Source organism: Poeciliopsis prolifica, unplaced genomic scaffold (assembly GCF_027474105.1).
Source record: "Poeciliopsis prolifica strain line A6 unplaced genomic scaffold, Auburn_PproV2 SCAFFOLD023, whole genome shotgun sequence".
Classification (NCBI taxonomy): Eukaryota; Metazoa; Chordata; class Actinopteri; order Cyprinodontiformes; family Poeciliidae; genus Poeciliopsis; species Poeciliopsis prolifica.
Genome location: NW_026562398.1, coordinates 4,842,239 through 4,866,136, shown reverse-complemented (window position 1 = coordinate 4,866,136; position 23,898 = coordinate 4,842,239). Strand labels below are relative to the sequence as shown.

Here is a 23,898-nt window from a genome sequence, read left to right as displayed (position 1 = left end):
CTCTTTTCTTCGTCCTTCTCGTTTCTCTCTTTTTCCACCATCTGCTCTCGTCTTGACCCAACGTTTAGCCAAGCAAAACAAAAGCTAAGCAGGAAGCCATGGCAGCGCACACACGTGATCAGATGCATCAGAAGTATTCTGCACACATGGAAATCAGGTTTGCGTTTTCTTCTCGTTTGAGCCAATTAATCATTCGTGTGCGCGCAGCCAGCTCTCTGACAAATGAGACAAATAGATAAAAGTAACTGTGGTTTAAATTGCCTGTTTGCGAAGCCGCGGGTGCAGCCGTGTGTGTGGGAGCCACAGAAACCCCCCCCCCCCAAAGTGGCAGGTAAACAGCAGAGGAGCGTCAGTCCGCTCTCAGACTGACACGCGCACAGCCGCGGAGGAACACAACCTGCCCTCACGACTCAGTCAGCCTCTCTACGGCGTCCAGAGTGGACAAATCCAGCCCTTATTTAACGGGTTGAAGCAACTCCCGCTGAAAGTGTTCAAAGACATTCCTTTCCGTCTCCAAGCTCCGAGGTTCCCCTCTTGCTGGCGTGCGGGAATTATCCGCGCTCCGCCGGACTTATGATCGACCAGCGATTCGCGACTTCTCCCCTCCCGCTGAGGAAGCTGCAGATCGGGACTGTGGCGCTGCGCTGATGGACCCGGACTCCGGCAGCTCGGCGGTGCTCTTCACAGAAGGCTCACATGTTTTGCTCAAACGCGGAGCTGACTGAGTGATGGCGACAAAACTGCATCAGGTCAAAGACTGGTCCCCTGCACGCTCCCCGAGGGGCGACACCAGAGCTGCTCTCCGCTGAAGGAATACTTTCCCAGTTTCTGACTTGATGCATTCAAACCCTCGCATGTTAACGATGGATCTGAAAGTGGAGGCGGAAGAATTGGACTCGAACCAGCCTCCACCCATAGAAGTTTTTGCGCACACCTCGACCCTGCACGGAATCTCCCACATCTTCACCTACGAGCGCTTCTGGATCAAGCGGTTCCTGTGGCTCGTCTTCTTCCTGGCCTCGCTGACTTTCCTGCTCTACGTGTGCGTGGATCGGATCCACTTCTACCTCGAGTACCCGCACGTCACCAAGTTGGACGAGGTCTCGGCCCCGGTCATGACGTTCCCGGCGGTGACCTTCTGCAACCTGAACGCGTTCCGCTTCAGCCAGCTGACCCGCAACGACCTCTTCTACGTTGGGGAGCTGCTGGCCCTGCTCAACAACAGGTAGCAACATCTCACCTCAGTTAGAGGCTTCACTTTCCAGTCCAAAACTCTTAGAGCCTTTCATTTTGTTGCTGTGGTTCTTCTAAGGTAACATTAGAATTGAATATTTCGCACATTTTGCCCCGTTGTAGCGTTTTTTTAAAGTCCTGAGGTCTTATAGCTCATTAGGAAACTACTGCACAGTAAAACTTGTAAAGGCGAGACTTTTGACTTGTAAAGCAACTTGTCTTCACTTTTTCCTGCTGAGTTTAGGCTCATTATTAAGGTGGAACCTATAGTTTTCCACTGAAAGGCAAAGACAGTCCCTTTGCTGGTTCAGTTCCCTTTTAGTACAGAATACTATAGCAAAAAAAGACCGGCCCCTTTTAGAGCAGAAAAACACATTCTGCTCTAATGTTTGAAAAATGAAAAAGCAAAACTTAAATTTTGGTGACTCTCTGAAATCCTAACTTTGAAAGCCCTCAAACTCTTCTTCACATCAGGTCTAGTTCAACTAAAACATACTTCTTATGGAATACTTTGGCTTTTATATTGAAGAGCATTGTTACATTTTATTTCTGAAATGCCATCATAAGTAGCATTTTTAATCAAAGATTTAGTTGTATTTGTGATCTAAGCGTAATATTGGAGATGAACAGAGGTTTTTACTTTTAAGAAAGTTATCAAGTTTTTTTTTTAAAGGTCATTAAGGCCTGTTTTGATTCATTAGTAATGTGATATCTTCTTAAAACTTCCTCTTAGAAAAATTGAAGCTTTTCTTTGAAAAGTGTCTCAGAGCTCTCTTTACAAAGACCAACATCTATTTTGCACAAACGGCTTAGTTGCCCTAGTCGTGTTTAATCTTTCTTTGTAATAATCGACTAATGAGTATCATCTGTCTTATCTCGAGACTTTGGCTTTGAAATAAAAAATGTGGGGAAACCCATCGAGTCTTATTCAGCTTTTAACAGAACAATTATTCATCTCAGACTCAAAAGTCTTAGAAACCAGAACGAGAGCTTTACATTTACCAAGTTTAAGTCATTTTTATTTATCTCTCCATATAAAAAACATGTTCAATTTGGAAATGTAAGTTTATTCTCGTAATGTAGTATTGAGGAAGGTGGTCATAAATTGTGCATTTCAGGTTTAAGTCAAACCAGAAAATCTGCAGGTAAACAGTATTATTCCTTTTTACAAATGAATCAGTAGCTCATGTTCAACATATTGACTCAGTTACTTCAGACAAGATTTAAGTAATTAATCCTCCACTTTTCAATTTGACCTTACTGCAGCCTTTTTCTACATTGCTCAGTCACTCAGTGGCTGCAGAGCGTGCTTGTCTCTCTTGAATTAGGTGAACCATTATAATCAGGAGGCTCCAGCTGTTTTGTTGGTGCAGCTGGAGGCTCTGGATACAGGAGCTGGCAGTGGCACCGCGTACTGTACGCACCCACAGCAGGAAAACAAGCTGGAAGACTTCTTTGATTTCAAGCGAAACGGCAAATGCTCGGGGCATTTTTGCCATTCACACATTCTGATCTCAGAGTGTCTGAAATTTTGTGCGAAGCAGCAGAGAAACGCTTCTCATCCACTGTTAGATTCACTTGCGCTTGAGCTGCTAAAGATTTTAACAAGGAATGTGTTTCTTTGTTCTTGTTTTGCATGGATAGCATGAAAAATTGTTTTTTTGTTGTTGTTTTGAAATCATGCCCAAGAAGCACAAGAGAAAATAAAGATCTAACAGTGGGAGGCAAGAGACTTGTCTTAGCTGTAGAAGCTTTTTGATTGCATGCCCTTTGCTGCTGTAATATGTTTCCAAATGTCAACAGAGGCAGCAACAATGAAGCAATTATTGAAATGGTTTCCTTTACTTAGTGCCTTCAGTACATCAGGAGAACAAAGTGTCAGATGCAGCAAACAAGTTTTTAAAAACAAAATCAGGTCAACGCTCATAGCACTTTGGACATTTTAAATTGATTTTCAACCCAAGCCTACTAGCAATTTTTGCAACAAAAAAAAAAGTGAACATTTAAATATTTATTCCAAAGTTATGGTGCATAAACATGAACCCTTCTGTTTTTTCCCTGCATCCATATCCATGTACTTATCTTCAATATTACTCTGTAATCTGTTAAGATTATTTTTGCTTCTGTTGCCAAGGTAGAAAATCCCTGCAATGACAGTTTAAGCTGCCTGAAATACAAGTGCTTGTGGCTTGAAACACATTTATGACCACTCTCTGCCCACCTCTGGCAATCAAAGCCACTGGTCTGAGAAATGTCTTGTGGCACAGTGTTTAAGTTGCTCACACGCTAAAGGGTCAGTCTTGGCTGTTTTCATCTTCTGGGATTTTATCTCATAAGTGCCTTCCTGGCAGATTTGTCCGACTTATAACCGGTGGAGACTCGGTGCCTCGTTCCAATTAAGTTTTTAGTCAAACAACAAAAACAGGCTCCAGATTTGCACAATCTCACTGTCACAAAACATCTCTCTATGATATAAACCAAATTAACATTTTTACTGATCAATTGCTTGGTTTTACTGTTAGAAGTCATGACTTTTAAGTGTTGTAAGAGCTTCCATAAGACATATGTAACATATTGCCAGATATAAATTCATTAAAGCAAGCTGCTGGTAGCAGCTTGCTTAAATAAAAATGCTTAAATAAAAATGCATGTATTAAATAAAAATGCATGTAGTCCATTAAATGGTGGCTTTAATAACAAATCACCAGAGGGTTGCATTCACTTGATGATACAGGAATTTCTAAAAGGCTTTCCAATGGTGCCAGTGTTTAGGTTCAAATTAAACTGTGCTCTTTGGCGAGTACATCAAAGTGGTGACATTTGAATAAAAGCGTGGTGGGAGATCGCTGCCAGGGTAAAGTGCAGGAGCATTTATAGTTACGCTGTTTTCTTTTAGAGCAGGGCAGCGTGTGCAGATTTCTCCAACAGTTCAATTCAGTGAAAGTAAATCTCCCCGCGCCTCAGAATAATGCTGCGTGTGGTGATGGGTCTCCACACGCAGCCGGTAAAAAGACCGGCAGGCGGTGCAAACAATGATTTGATAAGGAGATGTAGCTGAAAACTACCCTATGTGAAATGCAGAGATGTTGGAAAATGGCAAAACTTTATAAATAAAAGCGTTTTATTTAATACAATGCCATTTTTTTCTACTTTTATTATATTGCTTCATTATGTTTTGAGAGACATCTATTTCGTTTCCTTTCTATTTATCGATCTGCCGTTATATTATATATATGTATTTGAACCCCCCTGCCACAGGATCAGATTAATCTGGAAACAACAATACTGATGTTTTAAATCAGGAGTTCAGAAATCAAGAGTTCAGTGATCTCTTCCTTTTTTCCAGAGCTGTATGTGTCACTAAATGCTACTTTTATACCAGCTCTTGTCTGAAAGTGTGAACAAGACGACGTCATTTTCTATTCTACCTCAAAGTCAACAGAACAGTGCATGCACGCTGGAGCAGTGAAAATAAACACACTGTCTATTGTCACTGCTCAATTATTATTAGCCTGTCTGTAGATGATATTTGCTTGCTAAGAGCTGTGATTGAAATTATGCATGTCTAGCATTGCAGCCTTCATCGGTGTGCACCAGCATGGCTCATTACAGGAAACCAACCAGTTACAGCAATTATCATCCGGCCAACAACTACATGAAAATTGAATGAGTCGACACAGATATCTAACCCTGTGCTCAGTGAACGTGTTAGCTGCAACACACCAGCAGAATGGCTCCTTTGTTTGTTTCTGCAATCCTGATGATGCCGTAAAAGGAAAGCGTTCTCCCCCTTTCATTATCAAACGGATCTCTTTATTCTTCAACTGGGCTTTCTACTTTTTGATTCAACTCCCAGTTCAGAAACTATTTCAGATTTCTTTTTTATGTGTTCCTTGTGAGCAGACCATCTATGAAGAGAAGCATTTGATCTAGACGGAGCCTCATGGAGCCTTGGGTGCGTTCTGTTCTCAGAGCTGTCGCCTTGTGTTAGTTGGGAGACACATTAATGCCAGGTGTGAACATGTCGAGTGAGTTTGCTGACTACGTGCTGCTTAGCAGTATTATTTGAGCTGCTAATCAACCCAAAGTGGCTCGCACAAAGAAAATCGCTTCACAGTTTTTGTTGCTCTTTGTAGCCACACATAAAGCTCAATTTCTGAAAGAAATAATTAGAGCATTTAGTAAAAGCTATCATTCAGGTTTGAGTTCAAGTTTAAAAAATTGTGAGCTGAGAATTGTTCTTTCGTGACTTAATAACAGGTTCTGCTCTAAATCTCCAAACATTGTGATGGATATGAAGGACAGAAATTTATCAGAACCAGGACTTACAATGAGCCAATTAAAGGGTTGAGCAGATGTGTAAAACAAATCTGCTCATTGACATAAGATAAGATAAGATAAGATAAGATAAGATAAGATAAGATAAGATAAGATAAGATAAGATAAGATAAGATAAGATAAGATAAGACAAGACAAAACAAGACAAGACTTTATTTATCCCCAAAGGGAGGAAATTTTGTTTGTCCCAGCGTAGGACACAATAAAAATTAAAATAAGTAAAAAATTATGAATATTAAAATAATTAAAGTAATAATAATAATAATAATAATAATAATAAACACACAAGAAAAAATAAAAATAGCAGTCAATAAGTTTGACCTTAACTTTCTTCGAAACAAAAGAAAACAAAACAAACTGAAGTAATTATTTTTGGACCTAAAGTTGAACGATCTTGAGTCAGCATCCAGCTTTTTCTACAACAGCTGGACTCTACTGATCTGAACCGTCAGAGACACATAAAGACAGTTACAAAGCCGGCCTTCTGTCGCCTGAAGAGCACTTTCAATCTGGAGAAATGCAGCTTTCTTTATTTGCTTTGATTATTCCAGCAGTTTCTTCACAGGTCTGACTAAAAAGTTACTCAGGCAGCTGCAGCTGATCCAGAATGCTGCTGCTCATGTTCTCACTAAAACTTGGAAGATAGATCAAATCACCTCAGTTTTAAAGTCCCGTCTGGTTCAATGTCTCTCAGAGAACAGACATTAAAATACTAATGTTAGTTTATAAATCACTGAAGTCTGAGTGCTGTATTGTAACGAGGTTGTATAAATCATAAGCAGAAGTGTCAATAAATTGTTACAAACATTTATTTATAAATATGGGACATTAAATAAATGTCCTCCAAAATTCTTGCTGTGAGATTAAGCAACAGCAATAAAATATATATATATATATATATATATATATATATATATATACAAAGCCTCAACAGACAATGTGCTCAGTGAATGTCTCAGACAACAGGGAATGGAGGTTGAGGTGCCAGAGATACCATCATGGGAGGACAAACCCCTACATGGGATGTACCACCAGCAAATAACCCAAGTGGCTGATATCAGTAAATCCTACCAATGGCTGGAAAAAGCTGGACTCAAGGACAGCACAGAGGCCCTCATCCTGGCCGCCCAGGAACAGGCCCTAAACACCAGAGCAATAGAGGCCCAGATCTACCACACCAGACAAGACCCAAGGTGTAGGTTGTGCAAGGAGGCCCCTGAGACAGTCCAGCACATCACAGCAGGGTGCAAGATACTGGCAGGGAAAGCGTACATGGAGCGACATAACCATGTAAATATATATATCACAGCAGGGTGCACATCACAGCAGGGTGCAAGATACTGGCAGGGAAAGCGTACATGGAGCGACATAACCACATAAATATATATATATATATATATATATATATATATATATATATATATATATATATATATATATATATATATATATATATATATATATATATATATATATATATATATACAAAGCCTCAACAGACAATGTGCTCAGTGAATGTCTCAGACAACAGGGAACGGAGGTTGAGGTGCCAGAGATACCATCATGGGAGGACAAACCCCTACATGGGATGTACCACCAGCAAATAACCCAAGTGGCTGATATCAGTAAATCCTACCAATGGCTGGAAAAAGCTGGACTCAAGGACAGCACAGAGGCCCTCATCCTGGCCGCCCAGGAACAGGCCCTAAACACCAGAGCAATAGAGGCCCAGATCTACCACACCAGACAAGACCCAAGGTGTAGGTTGTGCAAGGAGGCCCCTGAGACAGTCCAGCACATCACAGCAGGGTGCAAGATACTGGCAGGGAAAGCGTACATGGAGCGACATAACCAAGTGGCAGGCATAGTGTACAGAAACATCTGTGCAGAATATGGACTGGAAACCCCAAGATCAAAGTGGGAAACACCCCCAAAGGTGGTGGAGAACGCCAGAGCTAAGATCCTGTGGGACTTCCAGATCCAGACAGACAAAATGGTAATGGCGAACCAACCAGACATTGTCGTAGTGGATAAACATCAGAGGAAAGCCGTTGTGGTAGATGTAGCAATACCAAGTGATTGCAACATCAGGAAAAAGGAGCACGAGAAACTAGAGAAATACCAGGGCCTCAGGGAGGAACTGGAGAGGGCCTGGAAGGTGAAGACCACAGTGGTGCCTGTGGTCATCGGGGCCCTCGGGGCAGTAACCCCCAAACTGGAGCAGTGGCTACAACAGATCCCAGGAACAACATCAGACATCTCAGTCCAGAAATGTGCAGTCCTTGGCACAGCCAAGATACTGCGCAGGACCCTCAAGCTCCCAGGCCTCTGGTAGAGGACCCGAGCTCAGAGGATAAGAACCACCCGCGGTGGGTGAGAAGGGAATTTTTTTTTTTTTATACACACACACACACATTTCTCTTCTTTTTTTACAAGGCTTGCACTGCAGATGTTTCTAGCAACAATATTTTTTTCTATGGAATAATCGGAAATCATCCAATCATTATCACTCTAAAAATCTGAGCACAGTGGATCAATTAGGCTGAAGAGCCGGTTTTAGTCCAGAATAGAGTACACACACAGCCACACATCATTTCTTTCTCCAGCTCTGAGCTGCAGCGCTTTCAATTGGGATTAACACAGTGGACTCTGTGATACAGTGCCAAGACTCAGCTTTAATTTGATGAGGCCCAAATTCAAAGAGTTCATTAGTAATTAGACACTTGGCTGCTAAATCATGCTTGGCAACTGCTTGTTTTGGGTTCATGCTCAATAAAATTCAAGAGTGGCTCAAAGCTCTGCTTCTGGAGATGTGATTTAGTTAGTTGTCAATAAAAGGAGCCGATATGTGAGGGAGACTTTAAGATTTCTTTTCTTTTGGTTTTCGTTTTGATTCTGCTGTTTCCAAGTTCTCTTGACACACTTGATTCTGACACATTGCTCCTCCTGCGTTCTAAAAACCATCGGATTAGATTAACAAGATGCTTTAAATCTGTTTGTCTCGATTTGTTAGCCTTTAATTAGCGTTTGGAGCGCAGCCAGACTCTCAGCAAAATGGACTCCAGAGTGTTTGTTTGTCTGATGGTTTGAGCCTCCAGCTGCACTCATATTTACTGCTGATTTCATCACTTCCAAAAAAAAAAAAAACCTTTACCATACTCCAGATTTTAATAACTCATCCAGACTCAGTTCTGAGTATGTTATTCTGGTGAACCATTAAAGTTTAACTAAATGTCTCCTGGCTAAAACAAACCAGCCAGACAAAATTCAGGAGCCACCAGTCAAATCCAAGCACATCTTTCTTTAGCGTCCAGATAGGTGAGGCTTCAGCTGAGTAACTGTGAATAGCCCAGAGCTCCTGCATTGTCAGTGATTGGATGGCTGGGTTTATGGGTCTGTATCTGAACTTTATTATGAAACGTTCAATAAACTGTTCCACTCTGGCAATGCCCGTCCGTTTGAGAGGCAGCGAAATGCCACAGAGAAACCATCATGTTGAGCTTTATAGTCGGTTTTCTGTCCTTTTTGATTTATTCAGGAATATTATTTTAAGCTCCAGCTGAGCAGAGAGAAAGTTCACTGATAAAAACTTAGAAACCTTTCTGAAGGGTGTGAAAAATGAAACTGAGGTTCACTTTTTGTTCAGAAGCAGGTGACTGTTCTATTTCAGGTTTCTGCAGACTCATGACTTCATGCTAAATTATAAGGCATTAAATTTGCATGTAAAATAAAAGTGAATATCTATGGGGGAATTTTTCTCCCATAAGAGCGCTTTCAGTTCTGCACACATTTTCAGTCTGAAAGCAGGATTTCATGTCTTTCTTTGCAAAACTTGTAATGCTTTTACTAAAACCTTCTCTCTGCTCGCTTCTGGAACAAAAATGCACTGTCACCTGGCAACCTCTCAGCCAATAGAGTGAAAGTGTTGTACTAGGTCCGTTTGTTTCCTTCTTTCTAACTTCAAATGTGTATGTAAGCTATGCTCCACCGTTAGCATCCATGTTTACTTCCACAAACACAGAGGACTGCTTCTTCTGATGGCGGTTGGCAAAACACTGAGAATGCTGACTCTGTTGCGCCCTCTACAGCACATGCGGGATCCTTTCAGGTTGTTGCCCGTCAAAACTGCAGAACACATACAGGTCGCATTTATATGTAAGTGTGAATGGCCGTGGCCCAAAATAATCAGATTTGACTAAAAATTGGAATTGGGTCATTTCAGGCTGCAGCGTGAGCACAAAGAGACGTTTTTCGTACAAGCATTACAAGTTTTGAGAAGAAAGACATAAAGTCCCGCTTTCAAAATAAAAGTGAAAGCAAAAGTATTAAAAGTTTTGAGAACAAAAGACATGGAATCCTCCTTTCAGACTGAAAATGTGTGCTCTTGGATTATGGAAGAAAAATTCCCCCATAAATATTTCTCCCTCTTTCTCCAGGTATGAGATCAGGGACATACACCTGGTGGAGGAGAGCGTCCTGGAGAGCTTGAAGCTCAAAACCGACTTCCAGAACTTCAAGCCGAGACCTTTCAACATGCGGGAATTCTACGACCGCACCGGCCACAACCTCAACGACATGCTGCTGTCCTGCCACTTCCACGGCACAGAGTGCAGACCGGAGCACTTCAAAGTGGTGAGTTTCTCTCCTCAACTGGGTTCATTGTAAGGCTGTAAGCTCTCGGCATCAGGGCCGTCACGAGCTGCCAGTGAATATTTGGAAGCTGGTTTGCAAATATTGGAGCCAATGCTTTTTTCCACATTTCGGCCTCTTTGTTCACCGTCTTTTTAGCTTTTCACACAATGTTCATATCCAACCAAAGCCCACGCAAATGAGACTGATCAGTAGAGGCCAGAAAACAGAAAAGATAAAGCATCAAAAGGTTTAAACTTTTATGTTTTTTCTGTGCATAGATGCTATTAGAACCATTAGAAAGCATAAAATACTAAATAGGTTGCAAGAATTATTTCACTCTGACAGCAAAGTAGGAGTAGATAGTGAGAAGTTTTCAACCCCTTGTTACGTTCATGAATGCCTTTTTATTTACAAAGCCATTATTTAAGCCATTCTAAGCCATTATTTTTAAAGGGTGAAGTCATTACGCAGCTGGCAAATTTGATGAATTTTGGGATATTAGGTGACCAAATAAGTTGGTATCTGAAAGGAGTGAAATTTGAACTTTGTGGATTTACCTATCCGTTGTTTTATCATCGAAGTCTGACCACGGCGTTGTTTACTTTAAAATGGATGTCTGTGATGAATGATGAGGTTCTGACTGTTAAAACTCTCCAGCCAGCCACTGAAATGTCACTGAGAAACATTACGGTGGTTAAACTCGGATCATAGACTAGAAGGAAGCAACTAAAGTCATCACCTCTGCAGCTTAATTTATGTGCTGCCCCTAAGACTGAAGCGGTCTTAATTAGATATATTATTAACATCTCCACACTCAGATGTTTCATCAGGTAAACTACTGGAGCCAGAACTGAAGTGCAGATACTTTTCAGCATAGTGTGGAGTTGTACAAAGCAGAATTAAGGTTATATTTTACATGCTGCAGATTGTGAGCGTGTTTGGACATGCAGGTGATTTTCTTCACCTCCATAACAAAGAAAACCCCTAAAGTCCAGATGATAATTAACCTGGGTTGCAAAGTTTCTCCAAGAAATCCAAACCAAGCAAGGCTATCTCTCCCTTTTTTAAAAATTGGTCAACATGAACTTGGTTTAATTTTTTATAAGGTTATTATTAAAATATCTAGTTCTTTAGATCATTTTTAGTGTTTCCTTCTTTTTCTCTTACATTTTTACAATATAGTTTCTGTTTTCACTCTTTGTACATACAAATCTGTAGGGAAAGAAATAAAACTCTTATCTCTTGTGATGCCTGCTGAGTTTCCCCATATGTGCTATGAAACCACTCAAATTTATAGTTTTTTCCATTTTTATTTATCTGAAGTCAGTATTCAGTCACACCATTACTGTTTGAACCTTTTATATATATTTTTTTGAGTGTATTTGTGCAGTAATAACACTGCTGGCGCTGTCAACCTTTGTTTAAAATACTGAATCCTTTATTGTGCTAGCTGGACTTTTTAACCGTCAAAATGACCCAAAATCAAAAACACTCATTTTCACTTTGTGCTGTGTAGACGTTAAAGGATGTTCTTAGTTTAATACATTTTTTTGTTCAAATGTGGTCTTTTGTTTAATAATCATTATCTAGTTGATGTTAATATAATCACAAATAAAATACTTTTAACCTATTTGATTTTAGCACCTAAAAAATAACCAAAGTATCAAAAAATTGAAACTACTTCTTTAGGTGATAACCACCAAATTAAAACAACATTATGTTAAATTAATAACTAATAAAAACTACCAAACACAATTAAAACTAACTGAATTACACAAATTAAAAGTCATGACCAAAAAAATATATATATAACCCTGGTTACAGGAGAAATGATTTCTTTTGCAGAAACATTCATCTTTTTTTTTTTTTTATAAATCTCTGTACACTTTGACATAAAACCTTTTTAATAGAGAAATGTTGAGAACTATAAGTGAAGTTAGCATGTTGGAGCAAGTCCACTGATTTTCTAATGCGACTCAGTGCTCCTGCTTGCTGCTTTAGCAGACAAAGTAATAAAGTTTCATAAATTGTGACCACCGTTTAACTTGTCTTCTTGTTGCATCATAACAATGCCTCTAATGAGTTTGTTTTCCTCTGAAGTGAGAACAGGAAGCGTCATTTCCACCACCAAGCGGTCCCTTTGAGTCGTGGGAGGAAGCTTGTGGTTGTGTGGCGCTTTAATGATGCCAGAGCAGAGAGCGTGTCTCCTTAACCCGAACGTTGCATCACTTCTCTGCACCGATGGGCACGTCTTCTCCCAACATTTGATTAGTTCTGCCCCGGCTCTTTCAGATGCTGAAATATGAAATGTGGAGACGCGAACGCCCGGAACATGAGGCGCGCCTCAGATTCCCGCTGAAGTATCTCACTGATCTCTCCGTGTTTAAAATAAATCAAAAATAATGACAGCCTCTCGCAGTTGGATCAGTCCAAGAATGACTCTTCCATTCCTTTCCTTTTTTTTTATTTTATCAAAATGTAATAGAGGCTTCAAGGAAGGGCTGAGAAAATTAAATTTGGCAAGAACAGAGTGACAGCAGTAAGGTGCTCAGCCCCCGGAGAGGTTTACGGTCTTGATTTTTTTATCCTTTTCTAATCTACATCACATCACATCCACCAAACTGTAAAACACACTTCCTTTGAAGGCCACCCTTTGATGCGAGACATTGTTAATCTTTACGGCTTTCCATGGCAATGTGCCTGATGAATAAAGAAAGGACTATATCCCAACTGGCTGATTTTTGTGAAAAGATCAAACCGAGAAACGAGGCCGATAAGACTCTGTCTCATGCTGTTTGTTAAAAGAGCGCAAAATCAGCGCTCAAATGAATTAACGGGCTCTGCTCTGTTTTAAATAAATAAGATAAAAAACCAAAAAAGTGACTGAATAAATGTCTCCATGACAATTTTCTAGACAAATACTGAAACAAAGAGTATAAGCCCTTTTTGATATATTAAAAATGGGTTTATTTATTATAATTTAGCTGTGGTTGATAAGTGGAGTCCCTGCAGAAGAGAATCGCACCATCAGTGTTTGGACTTGACAAGTTTAAGGATATTTTTTGGAAAATATAGCTTGAGTTTAATCAAAGTCAGAGTTTTCCTTTTAAAGAATGCACTAAAAGACTGAGCTGCAGCCTAATTTACCAACCTATAAATCTCAGTCATTAAAATGCTAAAACATCCCACTGACTGACAGAAAAGAGTGCTGAGCTGGCAGATTCAGAAGTGTGAGCGAGGCACAACAATGACGTAGTAAACAGGGAGTGTTGGCGGCCATGTTGGACACATTTGTGTTTGTTTTTGGACAGAATCTGATAAAATACATATAAAATCTGGTACCTTTTTAATGTCATGTTCTGATATTAAAATGGTGGTTTCGGGTTGTTCTTTTGTTGTGAGCATTTTCAAATCTTTTTCAGCATGGGTTAGCAGTTTTAAATCAGGGCTGTACCTACGGGTCATTTTACTAATCAGTTTTATCAATTGATTAGTCTGCTGATTAATCATTTAATCAGATTCATTTTTTAAATTTTTAATTAACTGCTGAAGCATTTGTTTTTACCCAATATTAGACATGCTTTAAAAGATGCAATTTTTTCTTTAATGTTTATTGGTCTTTAAGAGGGGGAACTTGCATTATTATACCATTCTCAATACATTACTTGAAAATGGTCTCAAACATTAGTGCAATGGGACAATTTATCCACCAGCTAAATTTATCATTGTGACAGGGCAACCCATCACTCCTGTGATTATGAGACTCCTGCAGAAACACTTCCACCTGATCAAGTTTCTTTTTCTCAAAGGGCAGAGGAATTTACACACTAAACTAACTTGTTAGATAAATAGAAATAGGAACATTTAGTGAAAATATTTTGAAAGCTAAGAGCAATCAGAGTCATTTGTGAAGTCCTTTTGCTCCGAGTTGCTCTCTGAGGACTGGATAAATGTTTTGCCAGTTGCAGCAGAGGTATCAGAAGCCCCCAGTGCCTCTCCTGAGCTCCTCAGCGTTTGAGGAGAATCATCACGGCTAATTGGACTCTGAGGTATTTCTGGTGTTGACAGCAAACTGTACTCATTTTACAACCCACTCACCAGTGAACTCTTGCAAAGGGGAACCAAGAGAGAGTCCCACTCTGACAAGAGCTTCTCTTGGTCTAATGCCTGGCCCTTTTTTGTTTGTCAAGGAATCTGACAGCTGTACCCCGGGAATAGATGTGCATTTGTGAACTCCCGCCACGCTGCAGAAGTGACAGTTGCCTTCTAATTTCTGTACTCTGATTGCAGCTGTCATGTCTCAAGAAAGAAACATGCATTTGGAGATGCTGCAGACAAAATGAAAGATATGTCAAAAAAGAGAGGAGGCAGCGTTGGGAAGCTCTGGATTTTTATTTTTTATTTTTTTATGGCTGGAGATGTGTTCAGAAGCCCTGCTTTAAAATTAGACATGCAAACTTTAAGGATAATTCTGCCCACTTTAAATTCTTTATATTTTGGTTATACGTCTACAAGAGAAATCTAAAGGTGAACACTTTCTGTCTTGATGTGACCGCAAGTTCTGGATTACACGGCTCACATTTACAGTTTATAGATTAGTTTACGGTGCCTGTGGAGGAGAAACAGGCCCACAGCATCACAGAGCCGCCATCACACTTAAAAATGGGAATAGTTCAAATGTTGACATGCAAGAAAGAAGCAAATGACAGAAAGATCTCCTAAGGACAGAAAAACAGAATAAAAAGTGATGCATGGGGATTAAAACAAATGGATCTGACAATAGCTGAATGCAAGTCAGGAGTATAATAGACATAAAGAATTATTAAAAATGTAACTAACATGAAACATATAGAATAACAAAACATAGAAACAACTCAAAATATAAAAAGAACTCAGGAGAAACTGAGCTTGAATTTTGGCAGATCATAGCAGAATGAGCTGCTTTCCCTTATATTCAGTCTTCATTTTACATCAAACTCCTCAACTGTTTGTTAAAGAAAATCTTAATCTACCCATGGCAGTTCCAGTTACGTTCAAGTTAAAAAAGAACATTTTTACATTTGTGACGGTATAAAACAGGACAAAAACAATCAGTTAGCGTGTAGGTGGTGTTTAGTTTGTTGCTATGAAGTCTTGGTAACCAGAGACCAATGTTTACTGCAGGTCCCTAAAAGTGGACTTTGGAGATTTCATTTCGCCTCCGTTGCTGTCCTGCTGACTATTAGTGCTGACAAGATAAATGTGGTATCTCCTGCAGCTTAGAGCCCAGCGACCAAAAGAAATGGGCCTCTGCAATACTTCATATTTATTCCCCAGGGGCGAAAAAGTTGTACATTACTAATTGTAGGTTCCAAATAAGGCATAAGTTTTACGGGTTTTTACACATCTTTACTAGTGGTACCAATAAATGTGCCTGGTGCTGTATGCATTTAACCAACTGAAGGCCTTTTGGTAATGATGTATTTTCTCATGCTACCTTCAGGGAGTTGATTCTTACAACGCCTTGGTCTGAACTGACCCAGTTTCAATGTGGAACATATGAAGTGTCTGGAAAATATTCAGCAGAACTCTGACTGCAGAAGTGGATTTCAGTGGCACTGAAAGTTTTATTGGGCCGTCGGATTCCTGTCGTACAGTAGACACACTCAGAGTGTCTAATTAATTATTTGACTGTTGGAGAGTTCATGTACTGATGATCTTGAATTCTTAAGGAGTAACCCTGCAGGGGACACTGAGCTCAGATTTCTCTGACAGCTTCGGCAATCTGGGGAGCTGGAATAGAGCCAAGCTCAAGCAGGATGGTGTCTCATATTTCATTTGGCAAAAATATTCTTAAGGCTTGCATCTCCTCTGGGTTTTTAGGGCCGGAGGCGACAGATGTGAAGCGCAGCCACCACCCAAATCGCCCAGCGGCTTTGGGTCAGCACAGCTGCTCTTCGCAGTCTGGCTTCTGAAACTGTCGTCGTGTGCCGATCGAGAAAATGTGTGCCAGCTCTTGGCGATGGTGTTTGTCCTGGCTTTTCTTCCCTGTCTCTGCCAAAGGTCTTTGACAGTTTTCCGCATTTACCCTTCATCACTTTTCCTGCACAGCAAACTCCTCACATCCTCTCCCATGGGCATGACGAAGCTCATTATGCTTTCATCTCTCGTCTTCGTTCTCTCTCTCTCTCTCTCTCTCCTCCTCTACATTGCTTCTTTGCCCTCCTCTTTGTTCTCTCCGCTCCTATCATACACTCCTTTGACTTCCCAAGTTGCAAGCTATTGTTTAAGTAAAAAAAGTCGAAATACTAAACATTGGGATGAGCAGAATTAGACAATAAACAGGAAATTAAATTTCCTCCTGCCACCATCAGCAGCACAGTGATGAACTTATGAACGCCTTTGAGAGATTAATATTTCCCCCACAGTGCTGAAGAAGAGGTATTTACTGCTGACCAATCCCAAACAGTGATTGCTCCCTCATTACCCAGGTTGCCATAAACCCCCAGCACAAATAATACAGGCTTTATATTAAAGTCAGACTCTATAACAAAGCAGGAACCCCAAAGCACTACTTTATTACAATTATTTCAAGTTTGCAATTATTTGATAAGCAGTCATTTTCTTAAAAACCTGAGTTTTCTCTTGTGTCAAGAGGTTTCACTACCTTTCCAAAATATAAACATTTTACAATATGCTGAATTTACAAAATAAATCATAAAAGTTTAAAATTTCTTTGTGTCAACTGTAATAAATAGTGACTGAATAAACAGAAAATTATGGTTCTCTTGCATTTGTTGGTTTTTGGATGATAAGCTGACGTTGCTTAGTCATGCAGCTCGGCTGAATGAGTGTCATTAAAATTAAACTTATCAGGCTCGATGAGTGTTTATATCTAAAAAAACAAATAATTGCACAACATTCTGTATTTTGCATCCACTCCGTTTGGACCGTTTTCTTTATCGCCCCACCATCTTTATTTCTCTACCTACTGGCTCCGCTTAAGAAGGACCACTGGTGCCCTCTTCTGGATGGCAGTCAAACTACAACATCAAAAGAAGTCTATATGGATGGTTTTAGACAATCGCTTGGAACTAATAAACATTTAATTGACAAGTAATTGTAAGTTATTTTCATCCCTAAATAGGACATTAAACACTCACCCACTCCTAATATGCAGGTACAATCCTTCTGCTCAGTATTACAGTTTTAATATTTGAAACACTTTACTTATTTTCTGACTAGTTGAGTTTGAGTGTTCTTCCCTCAGTTCAAACTTCCACACAGAAGACTGTTGTTTGTGCATGCTTGATGTTTACTGTAGGAACATCAGGGTGTGCCAAGAGTAAAATCCTGTCACCAACGACTTCATGGTGCATCTCTAATCAGTAAAGCTAAAAAAAAAATCTTCATGTAAAATTATTTCAGATCAGTTATCTTCAAATATTGATCTCAATAATTCTTCCAATTAAACTCCAACATTTGCTTCAATAACCCCAAACAAATCTGCTCATCCAAAAGACATTTTGATTCCTCTTTGTTTTGTTTTTTCTGTTTTTATTTTTTCTACAGCATCTCAATGTCTGATTTTAGGATGGATCAGTGTTGCTGCCTTCGCGCGCTCCGTGTCTCTGATAGGAAGATGGGGGAAACACTTTTTACAGAGACTTCTCAGACCGAGAAAGAAGGACAGTGGGGCTGAAAATAGCATTGGGCTGGCTGCGCCGCTGTGCACATGGTTTATTCATTCTGAGGATTAGTGCAGGTGACTTAAGGGCCCGGTTCTGTGTGAACTGGTGGCAGGCTTGCAAAGGGCGATCTGGTACTGAGACGGACTGGTTGGACTGGGGAGGAATGATGCTGCAGTTCAGACTGTGAAGCATTGCTGCACTCAAGCGACCACGAATCAGCCCTGATGCATATTTTTAGAAATTTATGCTGGATGCTGGCCAGTCATCTTCAATAATGAGAATATTTAGTCATGTGCTGAAATTGTTGGATTCTCGTGAGCAGATTTAGAAATGAACTCGGATGCAAGATGCATGAATCACGGAGGTTGAAAACGCCAAACGGAAACGAGTGAAAGTTTGGGATGAAGTATAAAAATCTTTCATCCCAAAGAAGAAAACACCGAATCAAAAATTAAAATCTGAAATCAAACCAACGTACACAAATGCCGACTAGGAACAGGAATAAAGTGAAGACCTTATCAGGAAAAACACTGAGATTTTTATAGAGGCATAACTTATGCATCACTTCATCTTCTGTCTATGACCCAAAAAATGTTACCCCAATCCCTTAAAGGCACCACAAGATCTGAACCAGATAAAACTAACAAAAAATGTGTCTGTTCTAATATATGTTTTCAATCTGATAGCTTTATGTAATGTTTTATACTGACAGCAGCATTATATAATTCATTATTGTGGCATTTTCCTCACCTCTTTCTGTCCCGTCTCTACTAGGAATGGTTGAGATGTAAGGTAGCGGTGAGCTAACATGTAGAGACATGCAGCAAAAAAGGTGTCCTAAATACGTCTGAAAGTCCAGGACAAAAAGGCCCAGAGGAACAAGATCTTACTTAAACTTGATCTCATCACATCTTAAGCAGCATGTGGAGAAGAATTGGGAGGATAAAAGAGGGTTGTTCATGGAGTTGTGTGAGCAGATGTGACCTTTACAGAAAGAAGTCTTTTAGTCAGCTTTGACACTCAAATGAGACCAGTTTGTAAAAAGTATCTCCTGCAAACACTGCTTATGTAACCTGGTTGTATTTCTCTTTTGTTATAATTACACAAAATGTCTTTTTCTTGGTTATTTCCTGACTGAAACACCTCTAAAAAAACCGTGTTACCTTCAGATCGGAAGCCTCTCCTTTTTATTTCTTCTTCTGTGGTATCGTCTTTAAATCGTTTGCAGCCCTTAGACTCTTCCCTTTTGTCATGTTGTCCTGTGGGAGAGGTGTGTGCTGTTTATTTTTCATTTAACTACATCCAGTTTATTTATAGATTTATTAAGTAAATTTTTGTTATGTACTTTCGTTTTGTGTAGGATGTGGAGCGGGCAGCCTATAACACGGTTGTTTTCTGTTTGTTGTTCTCGTCAGAATAAGTCAAGAAACCATTCTTTTTAAAGACAAACCGTGTCACGGCCTGATCAATCAATAAAACCAGCACAACGCAGAAAGGATCCGGTTACACTTCAACAGCAGAGATCTGAATTATGATGGTGTGTCGTGACTAAACAATTAGCTCAGAGCAATTTAGGTGGAGGGAACTTTTAATAGGAGTAATAAAGCTGCCATCCTTAGCAGAAGAAATTGCAGTTAAGTATTTTTCATCCCACCAGAGGAAATTTGACCCGTACCGCTGCAAAGAGAGGCAGACTTGTGCATAAACCGGCTATTTAAAGTCATAGTATGTATCACAAATAATGTCAGTTCAAGTTTTGAATTTTGATTTTCTTGTATTGTGTGAACTTCTTAGTGTGAACTTCTTAGTGTGTTCCAGGTTATTTTCCTCTTGGTAGCCAACATAAGACATTTTCTTTCAGGATTGTCCAGTAGAGACCCATGTTTTCATCAGGTATAATCATCTAGTTCCCGCAGCACCAAACCATCACAATAATATCAGATGTCAGGCTGCCAGGTTAGTTTAGGTATTGTTTCTTTTTCCATAATAAATGTAACTTTTTGTGGGCTGGTTTGTCAAACCACTTCAATGTTGTAAGCATGGAAAAAAGCACAAAGAGAAATATATCATGGGACAAATAAAATTTAATGACGTTGTATCCTTCTCAATACAGCTACAGCCTTCAACAGCTTCCCATCTTCCACTTTCTGGCTATTTGAAACAGAAAATCTTCCTGAGATGCTAGAATAATGCCAGCATGTTTAGTCTGCAATGGATACGAACTGATGACAATTTAACTTGTAAAATCCTTCTAGGTAATTCCAGGCAATTGTCTGCAGGCAAAACTCCCACAAGTTTCCTCGTGCATCAGGTACTTGATGCCGTTTTAAACGTCATAAAATGTAATTCCTTGTGTTTCAAAAATCTGGTAGATATCATCAACAGTCAAGTAAATTGTGCCAATCAAGCCACCTCATTACTGAAACACATCCGACTAGAGAGCCATTATGAAAGAAAAAAAAACAGGTTACAGCATCCAACTGATTCAAAATCCCAATGTTTTTATTTGAAGCAAAAATACATCAATAAAAACCGGACAAATCAGATTTACTTTCCTTTTTTCAAAGACATGAACAAACAGATGGGCATAAAATGAAAGATTTCCCAAATGCAAGTGAAATTAAACTAGAATCCTCAGAGCAGTTGAATAGTTAAAGCAGGTTATTGAGCGAGAAACCCTCCCCCCCCACACACACACACACCATCTCCCCACAGTAATCCTGTATTATAAAGGAACACGTACTGTAAACACTGCTGATTGATAGCAGACAACAAGTAAACCAGTAAACAATCAAATAATCCTGCCACAGTACAAACAGGAGCTGGCAGAGACACGAGAGCTGAGAGAAGCAGCTCGGCATTTTCAAACAAATCCTGCTTTCGTGTTTTTTTTTTTTTTTCTTTCCTCCGTTTGTGTAAAAAGCACACAGGAGCTGTGGGCAGACAGACGATGGGGCCTCTGTGTGTAGCAAGGTCGCAGAGATGGACGCAGGGCAAGGCAAAGTGAGAAAGGACAGATGGGAGCAGCTGTAGTGACAGGTGAGGACGTAGCCGGTGCAAAGCGCGCCACAGCCAAGGGCTCGGCATGAGGCAAGGGCGAAAGAATGAAGGAGAAGGAAGTGAAGGAAAAAGAGCGGGAGGCATTTTGGCCAGAGAAAACAAAAAACAAAACTAGAATTATAATATGAAGAATTGGAAGAAGAAATACTCTGGGTGTCTAACACTAACACCCAGTGTAATAAACGAGTATTTATTATGCAGGAATTTTCTCTCTCCTATATTAAGCACATTTATTAGTGTTGGTACTGGTGGTCTGCTTGACTAATTATGAGGTTAAAAACAAGGATATATTTTTTAAAACATAATAGATTAAAGGGTACCTAATGTACTTGTATTTGGATCTAGTTTTTTGTTAAAATTTTTTGCTGGTGCCTGGAATATGAGCCGTTTCAAAAAACCTTCCAAATTTAACGTCACAAATCAGCAGAATTCCAGCGTGCTTAATTACTTTACTAATATACTCTGTTACATTTATATGAGTAACTTTTTGGACAAATGCACTTTCCTAATTAATTTTTATTACTCTGCTACTTGGGTAATATTTCTATGAACCATTGCTACTTCTACTTTGAATAAAACTTCTGGATATTTTATAAAACAACTTCAATGAAAGAAAAAAAAACATTTTAATTAAAAATGTATTAAACACAGACACACATATGTTTATTTATTAATAATAATTGCTTAGAAAGTGTTTCTCCTGGCTGAATTATTTTGTTATTCATTTGCATTAAAGAGTAAACATTTGCACATAATTTTATATTTTCATCAGTCTGATCTCATCATTATTAATATTCCATCATTGGCTATGATTAAACAGTTACTCAGTATTCATAAAAGGCTTCTTAACCTTACCTTAATAATTTCTTGGGTAGCTTCTTCTTAATTTTACTTGAGTAGAGCTTGAGTACAATTTTTAAGTAGCAAACAGTAATGTTTTAGGACTGAGAGGAAGTTGGAGTACCCAGAGAGAAACCTTGCATGCATGGGAAGGACATATAAAATGTACATTAAAAAAAAGAACAATTCTGGGCTATTCACTATTTGGTGAAAAACAAATCCTGACTGTATTTATCTGTCTGCCATGGCCATCCGAGTCTGTGAATAATGTTACCGCTCCTCCTGTCTGAAGCTGATATGTTGGAAAGGTTAACCAATCAAATGCCTCTTTGACAAGTACTGCAGTGCAGCACAGAAAATAATAAAAAAAACATAAGAAAACAACTCCTGACGATGTTGTGTGGACATCCTTTAGAGTGATAGTTTGTTGAACCACTTTTTGATTAAATTTAAACTTTCAGTTTTCTTTGCCTGCCGTTTATCTGGATCTCACAGCTTGTTTCGAGGTGGCAGCTCACCTGGTGAAGCTTTTCAAATTTAACATATTGTCAGGATATGAGCTAAGTGGTTGATTCAATTTTATCGAGATGAAGCTGTCATATTCATTTTGAAACAATAATACTAAAGTTTTAACTCAGGAAGAGTTCAGAAATACTCTTCTGAGATCAAATTAATTGTGAGCGGTGCTGAACTCTCATTTATTAATATTTTGGTATTTTATCATTTGGAACCTACAAAGGTTAGTAGTGGAAATTAAGGGTGATTTCTAATAAGTAGACAGATAAACTTATGCAACCACAGTCTGAAGCCAGATTCCAATTTTCTTTGTTGTTTGTGTTAAGTGGAACGTTACATTTTGATAGTCAGTTCCACATTAATTAATTAATTCATTTATTTATTTAATTGAACCATGAGCTATAGAAAAATATTCTATATTGATTTGTTTATTCCGCTATGCTGCTTTTGGCAAGCAATGTAAAAGAGCAGGAGGTGGGAGGCTTTTATTTTTACCCAGTGAGTCTAAACAGAGTTACACACATGGACACATAAATATGCAGCAAACCGCAGATTAAAAAAGAAAAAGAAAGAGTGGCAGGATACAGTCGCATTCACAATGAGAGAAACTGCAGCCATCCGCGAGAAAGCCTCGGAGACTGATTACTACACTGTAAAAAAGGAACCTCAGGGGTTATCACATTAACAAAAGAATATCATGTACTGTTAACTAAATAATTCCATGTTTGAGCCAAAAACATGATACAATCATGTTGCATAAACAAGATATTCCACAACTTCAACGTTTATAAATTGAATCATGTTGAGCGAACATGATTCATTATAGTCAGACCGATCCTATGCTGAAGACCACGAGTGAGATCACGGGATATCACGCAAGTTCACGCGAGAATACGCGAGACAATCGGTTTTCTCTCGCAAATGGAATAAAATGTATTCAAGGTGAGATAACGTGATTCAATTACGTCAGCTAGATCTTCCGCCAAAAAAAAAGAACGTCGGGGCGTATTACATTAACAAAAAAATATCATGTACCTTTCACACAATAATGTTTGGTTTGAAGCGAAAACGTGATAAAATCATGTTGGATAAACAAGATATTCCACGACTTCACATTTATAAAATTGAATCATGTTGAGCTAACATGATTCATTATAGTCAGACTGATATTGTGCTGAGGACAACGAGTGAGATCACGGGATATCACGCGAGAACACGCGAGACAATCGGTTTTTTCTCTCAACTGGACTAACGTGATTGAATGACGTTATCTCAACTTGAATACATCTAATTAACATATATATACCCACCGCGGGTGGTTCTTATCCTCTGAGCTCGGGTCCTCTACCAGAGGCCTGGGAGCTTGAGGGTCCTGCGCAGTATCTTGGCTGTGCCAAGATATATATATATATATATATATATATATATATATATATATATATATATATATATATATATATATATATATATATATATATATATATATATATATATATATATATATATATATATATATATATATATATATATATATATACGTTTTTTTTTTAATTATTTTATTCAATATCAATATTTGTCAAAGTTAATCTAATAAAAAAAAACACAGTGA

General features: G+C 39.0%; 2 protein-coding genes across 2 annotated transcripts in view; both read left to right on the top strand.

The window, feature by feature from the left end:
• Window positions 1-10,087, top strand: part of LOC129370258 (glutaminase kidney isoform, mitochondrial-like) — a 31,355-nt gene extending 21,268 nt beyond the window's left edge. The window contains exon 19 of the transcript XR_008607041.1: window positions 10,008-10,087. The gene's annotated coding sequence lies outside the window, so the exon portion shown is untranslated. The remainder of the gene's footprint in view (window positions 1-10,007) is intronic.
• LOC129370259 (acid-sensing ion channel 1-like) overlaps window positions 54-23,898 on the top strand; it is a 68,006-nt gene continuing 44,161 nt past the window's right edge. The window contains exons 1-2 of the mRNA XM_055046105.1: window positions 54-1,225; window positions 10,008-10,203. Coding sequence (XP_054902080.1) covers window positions 837-1,225; window positions 10,008-10,203 — 585 coding nt within the window. The 5' untranslated portion in view covers window positions 54-836. The remainder of the gene's footprint in view (window positions 1,226-10,007; window positions 10,204-23,898) is intronic.